This window comes from Rhinichthys klamathensis, unplaced genomic scaffold (assembly GCF_029890125.1).
Source record: "Rhinichthys klamathensis goyatoka isolate OS25496 unplaced genomic scaffold, OSU_Roscu_1.1 h1tg000003l_1, whole genome shotgun sequence".
In the NCBI taxonomy this organism is placed as follows: domain Eukaryota; kingdom Metazoa; phylum Chordata; class Actinopteri; order Cypriniformes; family Leuciscidae; genus Rhinichthys; species Rhinichthys klamathensis.
This window is the reverse complement of record NW_026606556.1, coordinates 3734029-3754386: the sequence shown is the minus strand read 5'-3', so window position 1 is coordinate 3754386 and position 20358 is coordinate 3734029. Positions and strand designations below refer to the sequence as shown.

The 20358-nt window shown below is 38.3% G+C and overlaps 2 protein-coding genes across 2 annotated transcripts; both read right to left on the bottom strand.

Annotated features, from left to right (window-relative positions):
* Positions 1-3: 3 nt before the first annotated feature.
* Positions 4-14544, bottom strand: psap (prosaposin). Its single transcript, XM_056249697.1, has 14 exons — positions 14450-14544; positions 11034-11167; positions 10874-10948; positions 10673-10798; positions 8155-8343; positions 7863-8009; positions 7687-7743; positions 3814-3966; positions 3515-3607; positions 2191-2368; positions 1921-2084; positions 1053-1133; positions 858-965; positions 4-743 (listed from the first exon to the last, which is right to left on the bottom strand). The coding sequence occupies exons 1-14, from the start codon at positions 14481-14483 to the stop codon at positions 708-710; spliced, it is 1575 nt and encodes a 524-aa protein (XP_056105672.1). The 5' UTR covers positions 14484-14544; the 3' UTR covers positions 4-707.
* A 2379-nt stretch (positions 14545-16923) lies between these two features.
* mrps6 (mitochondrial ribosomal protein S6) lies at positions 16924-19539 on the bottom strand. The gene is made up of 2 exons (XM_056249763.1): positions 19093-19539; positions 16924-17168 (listed from the first exon to the last, which is right to left on the bottom strand). Exon 1 carries the CDS (start codon positions 19455-19457, stop codon positions 19095-19097), a length of 363 nt encoding a protein of 120 aa, XP_056105738.1. The 5' UTR covers positions 19458-19539; the 3' UTR covers positions 16924-17168; positions 19093-19094.
* Between the last annotated feature and the right edge of the window lie 819 nt (positions 19540-20358).

The window sequence follows — 20358 nt, the reverse complement described above, 5'->3', positions numbered from 1 at the left end:
AAGGGGTTTGAGGTTTTATTTTATTTTTTTTAAAAACAAAGGCTCAGTCTGAACAGTGTGAAGCATGAGGATAAAATCTGACATTTAGGGAGCAGTGACTGATCAATCGGTGAGGGATTAGTGGATCAAATGAAGAATGTCAACATCACTTTCACCATCAGCTCATTAATAACAGACACAAAATGACAAAGTTAGAGAATCAACTTATATTAGGACCAAAATGTCACCCATTAAAAGTAAGTTTAAATCACTGGCCTTGCAGGCGTATTTGCCGTTAAAAAGGGAAGCAGGGATATTAGAGCATCCTAAATCATTTCATCTTTATTCTCAGGGGTCTCAGACCACCTCTTCCATTAAAGGCACAATCTATTTCCATATAAACTTCTCTTGCAACTTAGATGCTATGTGCATATTTAAAGGAGGATTGTACAACTTAAACAATAAAAAAAAAAAATCCAGTTTCAGTGCAAGTATTTCTCATATACCTACACCTCCCTCCAAACCCCTGCCCCCTCAAAAGTGTACATGTCCTTTCAGTAAAAGCTTTCTTCCCCCTGAAACAAGGCTGTTAAATTAGATGTGACAGATCGATTTCAAATGTCACTTATTAAAAGAAAACCCAAGTATTGATTTCAAAACAGAAAAGCAGCGCTACAGCAATTCTCCTTTAGTTTCCCATGATTGCTCTGGAACATTCTCCTCATCCTTTAGTTCCATACGTGACGCCTGCAGTGGTCCATGGCCTACAACACACACAACAACAGGCTGTGATGTACATGAAGCTTCGGTGTTTGTAAGAACATTATATGCTCCAAACATGACTGGGCATCTTCTGGAGGCAGAAAGGCAATACTCACGTTACAGCGGGCAGCGTTCTCCACATTCTTACACCAGTATGCTGGTCCCCAGCTGCACTGCTCCATTCCCAGCAGCCTCTGCACTGCCTCAGGACATGCTCCCAGCTTCTGGATTCACCAACAACAACAACAGCTCAGTCTGGGCTCATCATTTGATCACATGACTTCAGCATGAGAGTGCAGTGTAAATCTTACCATGCAGACAAAGTCAGGGTCGAGTGTCTGGAGCAGCAGCTGCACCAGCAGAGGCTCGTACTGCTCAATGAGCTGGTTACACTGCAGAGAGGAGAGCGGTCACACACCGTAGGGATATTTTCACGCCAGTATATACATTTCACTTTTGAATTTGCAAATCCTCTGTATATAGGCCTATAATGACGCTCAGACGATGGCGGAGGATTTGGTCCGCGACAGATCCTTTTCAGTCATCTCTCTTTACTCTAACATAAGGGAAATCTGACTCCTGCTGTGACTCTGAGCAGACGCTTTCAGTTTAAAATTGAAGCGTCCGTTGTCTAAATGAACTAAATGGATTTTAATTTCTATAAAAAAGCAAAATGACAGTTGGGGCGTTGCCACAGTGGGCAAGTATTGCAATCAGCGTACGGCCAAACAGTGTAACACCGACTACCACAACAAGCCTAAAACAGACGCTAATCTATAATGGCTGATTCTCAATGCTGTTCAATTCAATCCACTAACAAGTACAAGCTTTAGCAAATCAGATGTTAGACTGCATGTTTAGAGCCCTATGATTTATGTGATGTGGAAAGCACGGATAGAATCAGATTTGATCATTTACATTAAATCATAAATCCAGAAATTAAAGACAATTTATGAAAAAAACAAACATTTCAAAGGGGCCTATTATAGTAAACATTAATATATTAAATTGTTAAAGTCTCATGAATTCAGATGATTAGACATGCTTTGGATTTTTATTTAATTAAACCATTAAAATGGAACCCACAAATTGACTGAATTTGAATCATTTGTTCTTCAGTTGGAAGTACTGCAAGTGTGAAGTATGGATGTAAGATTAAGCATGAAAGGTTTGATGTACCTGATCTCTGACTGCTTCAGGCAGGAAGCTGCAGACCTTCATCACGGCCTCCTCAATCTCTGCCTGAGTGGCGTTCTGCTCCAGGATCCCGTCCACATAACGCACTGCCATCTTACACACGTCACAGAAACCACCCGCCTCAAACTGTTCCTTTTCCATTACAGCTGCGAGACAGGAACAAGAAGCAAGAGCAAGGCAATAATGTAAATACAGTGCATCCAACAGAGAAACAAAATGGAACATTATGCTGAAAACAAACGCATCACTTACGGACATGGCTGACCCCATTGCAGAGCCCGAGTAAAGAGCAGAGTGTTTTGGGATCCACCTCCTGCACAAGCAGCTCAATGATGGCCTGCCCGTAGGTCTCGATAAGGTCCTTGCACTGAGCCTTGAGTGAGGAGGGCAAAATATCGCAGACTTTCTCCACAGCCTGCACAATCTGTGCCTAAAAATTCACAACAAATGTCAGCTTCAATGAGATGTCCCTCCATTGAAAATCCATTCCAGAAAACTTTTCAGCTGCAAAAATGTCATAATCTGAATCGAACTAATTTAGGTCTTATTTCACATAAGCATTGGTCGACACATACACACATTAAATATTGAACAGAAGCACAACTGTGCTTGATGCACAAAAAAAGAAAAGAAAAAAAAATTATGTTTTGGGTAGACTTTCAATGAGGGACAAATCCAGGGGGCTGTACCATGAAGTCTTATACCAGTGTTCGACGCCATACTTGTGCTCCACGGCTAACCTGTTTGGAGGCAGGTTTTGTTCTGGGTAAGAGGTCAATGTGCACACACTTCTTAGTTAACCAAATCAACCCAATCAGGCTTTGTCACGGATGCTGGTCATCAACTTTGTCAACTCTGGTTTCTATTTGACAACCATGAGCTCAGGATCAATACCAATCCTGTAACAGAGCTTCATGGTACAGGCCCCAGGTGTCACTTAATTTGCTTTCGTTTGTGTTTAAAAATATCTTCCAATTGTTTTGAAGATATTTTTAAACACAATTTACTCATACTGGTTTTTGTTAGTCTCCAAACTTGTTAGTTTGTTGGACTTTTTTTTGCAACGGATTGTTGGCTAATTGCCTGACTGCAAAAACCAGCATGCATGCCATTACACTTTAATAAATCTGCTTTCTCTTCAATGAATGGAGAAGAGCTTATTACAACAGTCCCACCTCCTGATAAGGTTATCTCGCTGGCTTAATCAACCCTTAAAGGGATACTCCACCCAAAAATAAATTCTGTCATATTTACTCAAACGGGTTTGCAACAACTTGAGGGTCTTTCTTTTGCTGAACACAAAGGGAGATATTTTGAAGAACTTTTGGAACCAAACAGTTGTTTGGCACCATTGACTTCCATAGTAGAAAAAAAAAAATACTATGGAAGTCAATGGTGCCAAACAACTGTTTGTTTCCAATCGTTCTTCAAAATATCTCCCTTTGTGTTCAGCAGAAGAAAGAAACTCATACATTTATTTCCATGCATTCTACTGGTACTCTTCGTTATTTGCTGTAGCATCGAAATGGGGTTTTTAAACTCGTAAAATAACAGATTGTCAATGTTGGCTTCATACCTCAGATGTCTGACCCTCAATCATGCCCTCAAGTTCCTTCATCACAAACTCACAGAGGGCACACTGAGGGGACTCACGCACTCGCACCAGATTCTGTCAAAACAAATGCATGTGCATCAAGAAAATATCCTGCAGTTTTACACAGCTTCCCCACTTGAGTTTGATTTGAATATTTAGAGCTCACATTTATTGCCAACAACTTGTCAGTTCATTTTCATTATCAAAATTGAAAAAAGTGCTAACATATGTGGGGATGTTTCCTACTTTCTTGTTAAGAATGCAGAAGCTATATTTTGTACCTTAGCAGGCTTGGTTAGGACAGGCATTTCAAGTTTGGTTGCAGGAAACGTCTTGACAGCAGTGATGGATTTGGCAGGCATCAGCTTCTCCATGCGCACAGAGGACTTCTTAATGGGGCAGAAGCCAGCACGAGCGCAGATATCCTTGGGTTGCTGGAGGAATGGTAGAGACACATTCATTGAGTTACATGTCACCATGTTGGGTCAACATGAGCAAAATCTCAGGCATGCACTGACTGATATGCGTATACAACATCAGGATGGCATCATGCAGCATCCATTGGAACACACCTCTGTGGGCATGAGGTGGAGCAGGATCATGGGTAATCAGTTAGTCAGTCTCCCACATCAGTCACCCTGCCAGCCTGGGGACTACCACGCTTACATATGCGCAAGTGTGATCTGATGAACCAACTTGTTCATCCAACTCATGTGGTTAAGTGAATAACGGTTAATCAGTTCTCTAATGATTGAGTTAACAATTCTTTTAATAATTCGGCACAAACGCAACTTACTTCAATGGCCTTTCCCAACACCCACACTTGTGGTCTTAGCCACTTGAGATGACATGCACACACCAGTAAGTGCACAAGACTGTCCCATGTCTGATAAAACTCAACTCTGTGCCCTTAACACCACACTATATCTAATACCACTGCTGAGCGCATCATCATGTTTAAGAACTCACATGACCCGATATCGTGAGTGAGGAAAACTTTGCAGGGTAATTTTAATTAGATATTACATTTAATTTGGTAGTAAACCTAAAGTTTTGCACATTTTATTGGTGCAGAGATTAGTATGCATTTAAAATTGTTTGCAATGGATTTGTTAACTTAAAAGCACCACAATTAATAAACTGTTGCCCATTACCCATTAATGACTGTTCAGATATTTACAGTATTGAAAATCAAAATGTGTAAATATAGCTCTGTAAAAACTTTACTTGATCACTATAAGTGTCCCATCAGATAAATCAAGAGTTCTGCACACCCACTTGAACACTGGCCAAATACCAGAAATGCATCATGCAAAGAGAGGTGTAAATACTGTAAGTGTGGGTATTGGGACAGGCCCCAATTCAAGATGCGTTCAGACCAATTCGGTCACTGAGGGAGTCAATGCAAGACCAATTCAAACATAAATTGACCCTGCGTCCAAATGTGCAGGCTATCCATCCTAGAATTTATGGTAAAACGATCAGTCGTTTACAATTAATTTGTACTAAAAACTCAAACTATATAATGAATAACTTTGTTAAACTTCTTCAAAAGAGTTAACGGAATGAAAAGGTTTCCTAAATACTATGCGAGATAAGTGTGACCCAAAGCATAGTATGTTGAAAAGGGTATGCCAAAAGCCCCCAGATGGTCTATTTCTGGTAGGTTTTTTTTTTGAAGTGTGGATCTGTGCATACTCTAATATTGCCCACAACCCATTGTGCTGTGGAGGAGGATTAAGTTCAGAACTACAAACATGATTAAAGTGTTAAACTGCAAACATGGCGGATGTGCACGACCAATGGTTAAGCACATTTTAGTGTCGCTTCCATCGTTCTGGTGAAGAATGAAGACAGAGCCTTTATGAAATTAATGATATTTTGTTGTTGTTAAATAGAACCATATTTTGTTGTTGTTAAATAGAACCAGTTACTGAATAAGAACCAGTACATAGTTCCCAACCCTACTCACAGATAGTGTTTTATGGGTGATAAATGTTATGATAATGGAAGATCACTCTGGTACTACATCTACAATCAAACCCTCAAGGTTAGGGCTATTTTAAGAGCGTGTGAGTGGCTATTCTACACAACACAGATTAGCAATGGTCACTTGGATTAGAAAACAGCACAGGTGATTAGCCACAGGACAGATTAAAAGACAAGCTAGGATGAGACTAGCAGCTCAGAGAAACCTACCTGCTCCTGAAGACCAGAGCAAACAAAACCACAAGTAGAAAAAAAAAAAAAATGAAGGTGGGAGTAAAGAATGGGGGGAAAAAAGACAAGTGATTAGAGATGTGGATTAAGCTGGCAGACAAGCTGAGTGTCTTAACAGGAAAAGGGAACATAAGCAGCTTTGTTCATGTCCAACAAGCTTTACAAATTAAAGGGGTCATATTTTAATAGTGTTTTCCCCCTGCGGTCCACTAATAAAAGCTCATTTATGCAGAAGTCAGAATTAATTTTCACGACCATTTTCCACCCTCTCTTTGACCCTTTAAACAGGATGCTTTTGCTGCTTGTGCCTTTAGTCTACAATGCAAAGAGGATGTTTCTATTAAACAATCCCAACAGTTTTTATCCCCCTCAGTATCAGCCTAGTCGCAAATTCTGCATTATACCGTGACAATCGTCATAATTTCGGCCAAGTTTCTGAATGTCGCATGCACTTTGCTGATAATGGGTAACACTTTACAACAAGGTTCCATTAGTTAATGTTGTTTAATGCATTTACGAACAATGAGCAATACATTTGTTACAGTATATTAACCTTTGTGACCATTAGTTAATAAAAATAACTAGATCAGGTTAGCTTAGGTCCATTAAATATGATTTAAACCAAAAGTTGTATCTGCTAATGTGTTCGTAAATGAGGAAATTAACATTAACTATGATTATCAATGCTTCAGAGGTATTCATTGTTAGTTCATGTTAACCCTTAAAGACCTAGAACATTTTTGGGGCACCCGACTCGCCTGTTTTTCTAACCAATTATAGCAGTCAGTGCCATATATCATTTTAAACAGGAGAACTTGAAGTTTCAATCTAGTTTATTTAAATTCCCAATTTTACATTAATTTTGTCTGGGAATAGAGGAGATTTACTAGATTTAAGAAAAGCGGCAGAAAATGCTCTTTTTTTTACTCTACTCAAACAGAACCTCCTGAAGATTGGATTTTTGCCTTTAGAAAGTTATACTTGGATATTCTAGATTTCCAGATTAAATTGTCTACATGTAACAATCCCTTAACAAGTTATAGCCATTTATAACAACATTATTATAGGCGTTTCACTGAAAAACTAGTTTATTTACTGACAATGTATATGTCCAAAAAGTAAAAGTAAATGTGTCAAAAAAGTCAGAAAGTAAATTATTATTATTATATAACAATGATTCTAATAGAACACCGAAGCAAAGTGTCAAAAATCTGCAAATGAACAAACACAAATAGTGCAGCGAGTAGTGTAAACAACTGTGACAACTGTCATGTGCAACAAAAATACAAACAGTGCAATTGATTTTCACAAACTATATAAGTATTAACATATACGAAACGGAACTCTTGGCTATGTCAGTTCTCTCCGGACGGGTTGGGTTTCTCTCCGGACCACATGGGTTTCATTACATCATCAAGTATTGATCAGCATTGATTCAATCACGTTCACTACGGAGCCTCTGAATGTCCAACTGAGAATCTCCTCTTTACAAGACTTCAAGCATACAGATTGGATTAGCGGTTAAATTATTAAACATTTATCAAAAGTTTTTTTTAGCCACGGGCAGCTGTCTCAGTTTTTAAGGGTTAACTAATATAGTTAACTAAATGTTAACAAATGGAACCCTATTGTAAAGTGTTACCCTGTAATGTTTATGTGGGCACCAGCAAGAGATCTGCAAAAGAGTTTAATTTTTAAACTAATCCAACTAGCAATAAATGCTCTTTCACTGGGGAGAAAGAGTCCTGGAAATTATATAGAACACTGTGATAAGTAAATTAATTTTATTCCTCATATGACCCCTTAATAACTCACTGTGGTGTGTCACGAGAGTGGAACTCAAGTTCCATTTTGGTAGTGAAGAATGGAAGAATGAAACTACTGTAATGCCTACACAAATGAGAAGACCTTATGCAAAATGCTAAATGACTTACCATAGACATGAGCTGTTGAAAGACCAGTGGGCCGTACTGGCTGATGTACTCTTTGCACTGTTGAAAAAAAAAAAAAAAGATGAAAAAAAATAGCAAGATATGTACCAGACATGCAATGCAGAACAAAACATGGCAGCTTTACATTGAGCACACAAACTCAATGCTCATGTTCTCACCATGTCAGACATGCCAGGTCCCAGAAGCTCACACTGGCTCTCCACTTGTGCGATCAGAGCGCTGATAAATGAGGCGTTGGCTTTGGCCTCCTCCTGAGTGTCAGTGAGGAACGTAACGCAGTCATTGCACACTACATCTCCACTCATCTGCACACAGAAGAGAAAAACAGCCAGTTAGGGAACATACAGGATGACAAATTCATGGCAACACTACATAATATTCATCAAAGTCAACATTTAGAACCCCCATGGCTTTTTACCCCATTAAAACACACAGGTGTGACAGCTTCACCTGTGTTGTGCTCTCCTTGACTTTCTCTTGGGGGTAGAGCAGCTGGGGGATGTTGAGCAGGAAGGGGTTGAGTTCATGCTGGTTCAGGTCCACTTGAGGGATCTCGTTGGACATGAGTTGAGCTTTAGCCAGAGCTGCCTGCTGGGACACACACAGGCCCATAGCAGCGCACACCACACCGGGGTCATCCTGCAAGATGAAGGACAACAGAAGCATTGTAAAACAAACACTCAAATAGGATCTGCAGCTGAATACACTGACCCCCTTCAGTTCTTTAAAGAGGATTGTGACTGATGCTTTGAATGACAGATGAGGCTCAACAGGAAGGAAGAGACAATTACACAAAGGCTGCTTTGGTCTAGTGCTGCTAAGATGGTTAGCCATTTAAAAGTCTAGTCACACTAAAGCTTTAGTTAGATTTGGAGTCATGAAAATGTATGCGTTTGGTTTCAAATTTTCCCCAGTTCTTTTATTGCAGTTAATGAGAACAATGATTCCATTGTTAGAGCAACTTCTCGATTTGGTTTTGTAAAAGCCACAATCAACATTCTGATGAAGTAGTTATGAATAGAATTACTCTATTGGTGCACTCAAAGGTCTGATGTAATAGTCAAATGAGATACTACCATGGATGAAATTATCAGCCATTTAATTATCGGCATGTGCGAGACTATTCGAATAGTCGCTTAAAAGATACTGCTGCTCGACGACTTGGAAATACTAGTAGTTTACTTTTTTTTGCACATTTAATGTTTAGCTTTATATTTTTAGAAAGGCTACTTTTCTTACAGTCATGTTAGGGTTACATATTACAATTATATCATTTTGAAAAGTGCATATCTGGAGTGGATAACAAAATAATTTCATTTACCTCAGAGATTTTGCATGTGATAGAAGCGAAGCGATGCGTTTGTGTAAGGAAAAAAAAAAACATTTTAAAAACTTTATAAAGTAAAATAACTAGCTTCCGGCCAAACGGATTCCACTTAAGTGTAAAGCGCAACTTACTGCTGATTTTTACACTACGCCATGACGCACTACGCAACTTCTGACGTCACAAGTTGACCTATATCTATATATATACACTTTTAAACGGTCCCTAAATTAAAATGATATCAACAAGCCCTACATCATTAAAAAAAAAGCCATTAAACATAACATTTAAAATATAGGCTACTGACTTTGTTATTACTACATTAATGTTGAGATTAAATGTAAAATTACTACAATATAACATAGTTAATTTGTTTGGTAACACTTTACTTGAAGGGGTGTACATAAGGCTGACATGACACCTCCATAACCATGACATGACATATGTCATGAATATGAAGTAGGGTTTATGCATGTTTATGACAACTGTCATTAAGTGTCATTCGCTCTGTAATGACATTTTGAATGCAAATATGACATTGTTTGAGATGTCTTTGTTATGACACCTTGACATAAACCATAACATTATAACCTGTCAGTGTCTTTGTCATGACAACTTGACATTAAATTAAGTTAAACTGTCATGTGGTTGGTTTTGACATTGGCTGTCATAAGGCCATTATAACTGTTTAATGACAAATTCAATTTGTACCACTGTAGTTGAGGTCACGAAAAATATTCATGACAGTTATAATGGCCTTATGACAGCCAATGTCAAAACCAACCACATGACAGTTTAATGTAATATTAACCAATAAAGCTAAGTGGTTTCTTAAGTTTGATAATTAATCTGCTATGTCATGTTTATGACAGGTTGTGTTGTCTTAGTAATGTCAAGTTGTCATGACAAAGACACTGACAGGTTATGATGTATTGGTTTATGTCAAGGTGTTATAAAGACATCTCAAACAATGTCATATTTGCATTAAAAATGTCATAATTGAGCGAATGACACTTAATGACAGTTGTCACAAACATGCATAAAACTTCCTTCATATTCATAACATGTCATGTCATGATTATGAAGGTGTCATGTTAGTCTTATGCACACCCCTTCAAGTAAAGTGTTACCATTTGGTTTTATAGTTATAATAGTATTTTATTTTTAGAATAATTACAGATCAAATATTCTACTATTCGTGCACCCTACTCAAAGCGAAACTAAAGAGATGGAACAAAATACCGGAAACTGCATTTTTCTACCATGAACCAATGTCCCAGGAAGGTGTTGTCACCTTGTGGAACAACTGCAAAACAAATTCAATGTGCATGTGACCTGCGTGTACAAAGTATGCACGGTTACAAAAATCGGGCAGCACGCAGAATATTCTGGTGAAGAAATTTGAGCCATGCACACTGTACGCAGAGCCTCGTTTACCCGTAAAAACCGAAGTAAAATGTGGGCTTGATTGAGCAAATAGGTTTGTAACAGCATGAATCATTTGTCCTTCTGCTCATAAAGAGGCAGCTTGTTTGAAAGAGGTATTGAAAGTACTGTTACTAAACACTCACCACGTATGAATCACAAATCAACTAAAAGGGAAATTGTTAGTCAGTTAAAAGGGAAGGAAAGTATTCAGCTCACCAGCTCTCCTTGGATGATGCCCATGAGAATGGGGAAGTAGTTGTCCACAAGCTCCTTGCACTGGCCAGCCAGGCCCTCATCAGGGATCAGCTGACAGGCCTTCTCCATGTATCCGAGGAGTTCGCTCTAGATTCAACACAAGAATTTAGACTTTGACCTCGATTAAAAGCACTCAACTCCAGTGTTATCATGTTCGCATACCTCTGTGGCATTATCCTTCAAAAGCTGCTCCACCACCATCAACACCTCTTTGCACAGATCACATGGCACAGTTTTCTGCGAGAAGAAGGTTTTATACACTTAGTGCTCATGAATTATGCACTGGCATACTAAAGAGCTTCTGAGAATCAGGTCAACGCACCATCTGAGGCTTGTTCCACACATTCTGTTGGCAGTGTTGGACGGCATCACAAAGAGAAGCAGTCTTGACATTCTGGCACCAGTAGGGGGGACCGCGGGCACACTGCTCCGTACCCAACAGGGGACTCGCCACAGCTAGCAAGAAAACATCAGATATGTTCAGAACAGCTGCGATGGACACAGACGTGAGATGACCCATGCAACATCAAATAGCACTTCTATCTGTACCATATTTTTCTTATCTGATCAGCCTGCCAAGAATTATGACACTTCAATTTTGGTTAACAAAAAGAGAAAGTTTTGCATTCTAATAGTATTGTTGTCGCTTTACCTTTGTATACAGGTAGAATTACATCCAGGTGACCTATAACAGGTTATTCAAACTTTAGGCTTTCACAATCAGAATATCTGAGCCTACACTGCTATTGAGACTAGTTTAAGATGTTAGAGCAAAGCTACTTTACAGAACTGAAACTGGATTTGAAAATTCGGGAGCATGTGCCTGGAAAGTCCCCAGAACTTAACCCAGTTAATACTGATTCCACCAAGTACAACACCCCATTATAGTTCCTTTAAAACTTTCCATGACATGAACAGTCTCAAATCAGGAATAAACAGGCTCATGTGAAGCCAGTGACAGCAGATTTCTTTCCACTTCGAGCACATCAGAAACTGAACTGTAGTTGCACAGTCACACTGGCATCTTTGGATCTGAAGAATTATTCCTCCTACTCCTGAAATTACCATTGGGGGAAAAAAAAACCTGCAGACTCCAGTCCAAAATTCATAGGCAAGATATTCTGACATATGACACATGCACTGACAAAAACTAGGAGCGTGAGCAGTCTTATGATCCAGTCTCCGTTTCCGCCAGCTCACCCTCTATAGCTGATTGTACAAAAGACAAAGTTGACAAAACCCAGATGTGAAACTGCAAGTGCACTACTAACAAATGACTAACACTAGTGTTTTACTGGAATTATGACACAACTAGAAAGTATTTTTGTGTGCACGAGTGTATGCATAAACTGCAGGGTTGAAGTCACTGGGCTATAATATTCATGGATCTAGCATAGGCCTATATGACTTTGTGGTGTATGATTTAACAATAAGGGACAGCCTATACACTGGTCAAAATTGGACCGACTCCCAGAATTTTTTGAACCGGTTTAAAAGTTATCTGGAGCTTGTAAAGTACTCGATTCAGCACACAATTCCTCACACAATACAAGTCGTGACCACAATTTCTCCCAAGAGAGAATTTGTATTTATTCTTTTAAATGTATGACAACAAAAATCATACTTTGTACTCCCAACTTAAACTTGGAAACATTACCAAAGGACTAAACTCTTTTTAAACAAAGAAACCAAAAGGCACCAAGTATACCATTACCAATGAAAAACTAGGGGTGGGCATTTTGGTCCACAGATTGGCGCTGCACATCTAACTGTCTATGCAAGTGTGATTAAAGCCGGTTTTCCGGATTTATCATAAGTGCTGGTAAAATGTAAGTACTTTATGGTGTGTAGGGCAAAACACTTTCATTACTTGAATGATACCCAGTTTTACAGCCAGTTCTTAGGCCATATGTTTATTGCATGGCGCTTTCCCATATTCTGTACTGTCTGCACCTTCTCACATATTAAGATATTTTTTCTGATTTGATTTTGACAACTGATATGAATTGCACAGCAGAAGTGAAAGCCTGGTGGTTTAACAAACCGTGGGGTTTTTCATAGGGATGTGCAAGAGTACTTGGACATGACAGCGACGATTGATCATTAAACTGACTTTAAAAAAATTATTGTTTTCTGATTGGCTTATAGCCACATTTTGGTAAGTACCCAAAGTCAGATTGGTTGGATTCGACTCATTGTGTGAATGTGTAGTTGACATAACATGTCAAGTAATGACATGAAACCACTAAACAACATTTTTCAAATTCTCTTATAAATGCGTACATGCAGTTTGAGCTCATATTAATGGAGACATGGAATAAGGAGTGAACTGCAAAAAGTGAAATACAAATTGGACATGGATTGAGTAAACAAAAACACTTGATGTTACATTAAAATTGTGTGTGTGTATATATATATATATATATATATATATATATATATATATATATATAATATTATATATATATATATATATATATGATAATTTAACTACCTGAAATGCGGAAGTGATCCTAGTGATAAGTCAAGAGCAAACAATCACATATTCAAGATGCCATAACACTAAACTTTTATAAATAGTCATGCTCCAGGTCTATTTGGCCAATAGTGTCCAGCTTCCTCTTGTGCAATTCCTAAGAAAGCTGCATGCCAATGAGAAGTAGAACATTCTGTGGTTGAATGACTTGTGGTTTTAAATATAATAATTTTTCACAAACTAGAAGCTCTGACTTGACCATACATATATGAAAGACATAGCATGAAAGACTTTCAGACCTCTCTGCAAAAAGATCAGAAGTTAAATTGTGACTGTAAGCAGAAATCCTAAAGAGGAACACAGAAGAGGATGTGGCAACTACTGGTGTAGCAGAGATCTGATACCTGGGAGTGAGAACAGACGAGCAACAACACTTGCTTGGATGCAAATGATAACGCATATAACTGGTCAGATCTCAGATTAAAGAAAACTTCGGGTTAAAAGACAGTCTGAGTACATCAGCATCAAGGCAACGCTGATAAACAAGTTTCATGTACTGTGTCAACAACATCCAGACACTGTCGTCTGTCAGAGCTCAAAACAAAAGAGATAAAGGTGATGAAATCATTTAAATCGATCATGCAGGAGACGAACGTTATAAGAAGTGATGAGTCATAATGCGGACATGATTCGCATTAAGTAACGTTACATGAGAGGAAATTAAAATGTAATAGTACATTCGTGACTATAATAAACCCAACCCATTTACATTGGTTTCAGACAAAACAATCGGCAGATAAAAATTAAAACTCAACAGTCAGAGTTTAGACAGGTTGAAAAGATCTGACTGCGCAAAAAACACAACTTACATGCGTATAAAAAAATACAGATACCAGATAAGTCAACTCAAATAAATAATTTCGGATATGTTTTTAAAAATACCGGAACGTCTGTTGTTTATAACACCTAACTGTTAGCGTTAGCCAGCTAGCACAGCACGTCAATAAACAAAACGGGACCAAAATATTAATATCGCCATTATTAGATAAGATTCTTTATTCTAGCTTTCTGGAACAGAGGAATAAGTTAGGACGTGTATTCGAAGATAACATTTCCATTTAAGCGGGCTCGACTTTCGGTAACCTACATGACATGTTTACCAAACACTTCCTCCGCCATTAACTGCAGCTATGACACACTTCTTACAAGGAACTAATACACACAATAATGTGGAGCTCAGTAAAACCAATATATATATTTACCCGTGGAGATAAAGAGAAGCGTGAGAAGCATCATGTCTTCGGAAACGCTTCTATCGAACAGCAGTGTCGTGTTGTGTATCTGGTCTGGGTCTGCTGATGGTGTTTGTGCTGCAGTGAATCGCGAGGTCGTGTGATGATGAGGCTTTATGCTGATGATCTCACTGTCAGCTGACCGCGTGACTGGGGCGTGGCTTTATGAGGGAAAATGACCAGAGACCTTGATCATTTCAATTGTGTGGACATATTGAGCCATGATGCTTTTTGTGTTTCATCTACGTTGCTCCTTAAAGTGCATGATAAAATCATCAAACGTATTCCAATGCCAACGATTAAATGAGTAAAGGAACATTTGAAATATTCAGTGATAGTAGCCTGCAATATACGATCTTATAGAAAATGTAAGCTTTGGTGATAGAAAATGCTCTAACAAATTTTTGAGGAATTGTTTAGTTACAACAATGTTTCCCAGGACCTGTAAAGAGAACATATTTCCGTGATTATGAGAAGAAAGACATGTGTGAAATTAGAACCGATTTCCTTTCATTTCCTGTTAACCCTAAATGTAAAGAGGCGCACTTTGAAATTGTGAATCATATAAACCCTGCAAAAGAAGTATTTTAAGAATAAGATTTAATGTTAGGGATTTAAATTTATGTCAAATATGCCAGTTGATATCGTTTTTTCAGTGGTGCGTGGATTCTGGAATGATGCATTCGGTTGGAATTAAGGATAAAAATGTATCTTGTAATAAATAATTTGTTGCTTTTGCTTAAATTTTACATACACAAATGTCGAATTTTCAAAAATCCTCCGCGATTATTATTTTTTAAAGAGGAATACATTTGATATTGGAATATATTCTAATATATTTGGAGACATTGAGAGGGATAAAAAGTCCCAAAGCCTATTGTATTCTTTAAGTAATAAATAATTTGATGCTTTTGCTTAAATTTTACATACACAAATGTAGAATTTTCAAAAATCCTCCGCGATTATTATTTTTAAAGAGGAATATATTTGATATTGGAATATATTCTAATATATTTGGAGACATTGAGAGGGATAAAAAGTCCCAAAGCCTATTGTATTCTTTATTGGAGGGTTTTTGTCTTATAATTATTATTATTATTTTTTAAATCCTACTCCTATACTTTTCCTATTCTTTTTATTCATTTACTTAGTTATAGTTTTTCTTTCCTTTGATAACTTTGATAACTAACATATTTTTTTGGTATGTTGTGTAGAATGCGATGTGAAAATGCAACAATCTCAGTCTTTGTTTGTAAATCTTTCAATTATGACTGCTTTTCTGTTAATATTCAACAAACAAATGAAAGATCACTTGAATTGTGTCTTTTTGTAGTAGCCTATTTGTGAGTTTTACAAAGTATTGGTGTCATTTATGTCATATATTGTTCACAATTTTACAATGGTTTAAAATTAAAACAATGGTTTGATACTTTTTTACAGTACCATTTTGATATTTCATGAATTGTTTTGTTTAATGTTCGCTAAAAAAAGCCTAGGATTTTAGTGGCAAATTCATTCATTCGCCATATGGAGTGGGTTAGGGTTAACCCTAACATGACCAGCTATTGGTGCAAATCGTCACAAAAGGCCATTGTGTGAAAGACCAACTGTATTTTAATGTTACATTTAATTTCCATTTGCTAGTGCCATTTCTACAATTACAAAATCACCATTATATTGCCATGTTTTGTTGAACATCTACTGTAGTAACACAGTATATGTGCCATGTAAACCATTATATATGTATACAACAATTTAAATAGTATATAGTACAGTACCATGCATGGTGTTACCATATTTTCAAGTGCCCTTGGAACATTCACTTTTGTGGCTTTTCCCTTCATTTAATAAGATTTTTTATCAAAAATTGTTTTGACTAGGAACAGCTTGTCCGAAAATAATGCTATATCAAATAACCCATTCATTATAAATCAAACTTATGACGCATTTGTAGTATTGACAACCTCTTTAATTTTAACCTATTAATACAAGTACCTTATAAGATTAAGACAATTTATTCAATGTTTATTCAACTGATGTTGATGACATTAGTTAAGGGAGACATCTCTGCGTGAGATAAAGAATGAATTTAACCACTCAACAAAAACGAGATTAAAGCAAGTAGTTCGAGTTATGAACCATATGATAAGAGAAAAAACTTTGAAAAAGAACTTTGCATTGTTCATTTTAGCACCTTGTTTGATTTGCTTTTGAATCGATTAAAAACTTTTGTATGCAGTTTTTTTTATCTTTTCTCTGCTGACCTTTTTTTTTTACATTCTCTACAAGGAAAAGTAGAATGGATTTTTTTTAGTCTTGCACAACAAACTCACATGACTGTGTCCTGAGGATAAATCATTTATTATATAGCTTTCCTCTACTCCACTTAAATGTAGTTCTTTATGTGTGTCCGTTTAATGGAAGAGAATGAATGCTACAGACTGAAAGAATTTCAAATTATTTATTTCTGAGCATGTAATTATTAAAGCAGATTCTGTCATACTAAAATTAAATACGCCAAAAACAACACTGATCCTGCAAAAAGATCATATGTACAGAGTTCTTTGCAGAAATACACACCATTAGCTGAAGTAAATGCACTGCTGCAAAACCATAAAAAGGCTGCTGGCATTTACTAGCTTGTCTTGTCCGTTCACATAATCCAGCAGATGAGGTGATCTTCACAGTCCTAGGGGGAAATGACAGGAATTTACTTGTGGAACATGTGATCAACAACAGTCTTATTCAAAAATGACACAGAAACTACAGCAGAAGTGTGACTGTGTGAACCCAAAACCATTTGAACACTTTGGCACAGATTTCATTGCATATCAATCCAGGTGGCACCTGAAAAGTTTTTTTATTTTTTAACCTTAACTTAATTTGTCTTATTTGAATAAAATCAAACTTAACCCTTGCTTATGGAATATTGCAGTATTTATTATAAAGGATTTACCCGTGCACGTTGCACGGCTTCTTTTTTAAGTCATGTGCCCTTTGTAATCTAAATAACTTCGCCTCTCACTTGCAACGGCATCTCGGGCGCATCCGAAATTGCATAATTCCCTACTATATTGGCGAAAACAGTATGTGACAAAAGTAGTATGTCACTCTGAACTCACAGTACTCATAAAAGAGTAGTCAAAAAAAAGTAACTGGATGTCCTACTACTTCCGGTGAGATTCTGAAGTGTGCAATACAATGGACACTTAACTATCCCATGAGGCCACAGGAGAGGATTTGTGAAGCAATGCAACTGACGCTGGTGAGTCCCGAGATAATGACATGGCAAATGTAGTATGTCCGGACTACATTCATAGTAAGACGACAAGACGTACTTTTCAAGAACGTACTTTTTGTGAAGCCTTTAAGTAATATCCGTTCTTTGGATGACACATTAAACCGAGGTCCTGAATCTCTGTGTTCATTAAAAATCCAAGGATGTCGTTCGAAAAAGAGTAGGGGTGCAACCCTGGCATCCTGCCCAAATTCCTGTCCATCATTGCCTCCTAATCATCCCCATATACTGATTGGCTTCATCACGCGTTTCCTCTCCACCAGTAAGCTGGTGTGTGGTGGGCGTTCTGGAGCAATATGGCTGCCGTCGCATCATCCAGATGGATGCTGCAGATTGATGGTGGTTGAGGAGATTCCCCCTTCCATGTAAAGTGTTTTGAGTACCCAGAAAAAGCACTATATAAATGTGACAAATTATTAATTCAGTGTAAAAAGTGTTTACTGGCGCGAGGGTGGGACAACCTGTCACTCACATAAGATCAACCACCCAGACAGCAACATAGTGTCGGGTACATGTGGATTCAACGCGTACCAGATGTAGGCCGGATCTGGGCCGACACTATGTTGCTGTCTGGGCAATAGAAAACACACAGTGTGCAGTTGCAAAGAAGAATAGACGCGTGACATTATATTCATAATAAGAAAACAATTTATTTCCATGCAGCGATCAGTGTCAGGCAACACGTTATACTCGCACTATCAGCCGCGACTGACTGGATGAGCGTCGAGCAAGCGTCTGTAAGCTGCCAGTCGGATCACTGCCATTTGACTGGTTATATTGGGATAACAGTCCCCAAAACAGCAATCATACTAAAGAACATAATCATATCAACAGATGCATAATAAATGAGCTAGAAAGGGAGGAACACAAAACACAAAAACTGTCAAAAATCAATGGTTTCTGAAACTTGCCAAAGTCAGACTTTGGACAACTAGCCAGCCACTGGCAGGTCACGTGACATGCCAGGCTCAGACTGGCAGCTAACTGCCAGTGGCGGCTCCTGCCAGCCAGCTGAAGATTGAACCCCCACTCATCAATTCCTAATGGCCCTGCGTTTTCTCTTGTTCGTGCTGCTTCAGATAACTGGGAAGAAAAGACTATGGCAACTTGCGTTTCAACTTGTGATTTGTAGCGATTAACTCATTTCTCCTTAAGTCCACACAGGTGGGGTAGAGTTCATGACCTTAACTCCAATAATGTTCGAATACTACTTCATTTTGAACAATTTATTCATAGTTTTATAGTATTTTAATATCTAACCCGATTATCAGAAATCTTAGGAGTAAAAACAGATGAGAAAAACAAAGATTCTCACATTTAACGGGATGTAACGTTACTCTTTGCTTTCTCGTTCTGTAGGCCACAGCACTGCGCCTCGGAAACCTCGACGTCTTTCTTGAGAACAGTCGGACGCAGCACGTCAATGTCTCGTTCGAGGTGATCTAACAGCCCGCTGAGGATCTTCGGCGAGGCGTGGAAGTCCACGGAGAAGTATCCTCCGTGCGTGTGGAGACAGTTGTGTTTGGAGATGTTGTAAGGCAGCCTGCGTTCCCCGAGGTTCTCCAGACCCCGCACCACCGCGCCGCGCTCGAACAGCGTCTCCACCGTGCGCCGCAACACCGCCGCGGTCTCCGGCCTCCGCATCGCCTTCAGGATCACGGACAGCTCATAACGCGGCATCTCCCGGTGCTGAGGGAATAGAGAGGTTATCTAAAAGACAAATATCTCTCTCGGTGGAAATATGTCACACACAGTCAGAGCCTGCTCTGAAGTGCATGTGTGTCTGCTTCAAGGATACTGTCGAAACACATGTGGAGGTTGATGCAGTGCGCCATCTACAGCATCGGAGGATTATGCTTTCTTCTTCTTGCTATTTTACGGTGGTTGGCATGCATTTCCGCCACCTTCTGCTCCGGAGTGTGAAACAGAAAATACCATAAGGTTGAGGTACTATGTACCATAGTAACAGCTACAGTACCATACAATGTACCATGGTACCACGGTAATATCTGAGGTACAAATGGTATGTACCATGAAGGTACCATGGTACTACTATGGTATACCATGGTATGTACTATAGTTTATCATGGTAAACTTTCTTATGGGTGTGAATCAGAAAGTAGGTTTACAGACTTAACTTCCTTCTTTCTCCCCCACGCACACACACCCACACACACACACACACACACACACACCTCATCCCAGTCCTTCTACATAATAATAATAATAATACTAATAATAACAACAACAATACCCTCCTCAATACTACATATATTTATATCCTATTAAAAACCCCTGTTTCTCTTAAGAAAGTCATAAGAATAGTAGTCCGAGCCCTATCGCTGCTCAATAACCCTTTTAATGTGTTATTTAATAAACAATGTCCCAATCTTAACCATATCACAATTTCTTCTCTCCTATTTCCACTTCCAACCCTTGTATCTTTAACATCCCTTTGAATTTCCCATCTCCATCCCACCTTTCTTGCCACTTTTGATTTATTTTCTCCCATATCACACTTTTAACCTCTACTTTGCTAATACTAACTTGCATTTCTATATTTCCTTTTGTTAACGCCCTT

Excerpts from the sequence above, each read along its gene's own strand:
- psap (XM_056249697.1), bottom strand. The coding sequence starts at position 14,483 with ATGATGCTTCTCACGCTTCTCTTTATCTCCACGG. Across the intron at positions 966-1,052 it reads ACCCTGACTTTGTCTGCATG|AAGCTGGGAGCATGTCCTGA; the intron begins GTAAGATTTACA and ends TGGTGAATCCAG. Across the intron at positions 744-857 it reads AGAACGCTGCCCGCTGTAAC|GCCATGGACCACTGCAGGCG; the intron begins GTGAGTATTGCC and ends TGTGTGTTGTAG.
- mrps6 (XM_056249763.1), bottom strand. The coding sequence starts at position 19,457 with ATGCCGCGTTATGAGCTGTCCGTGATCCTGAAGGCGATGCGGAGGCCG.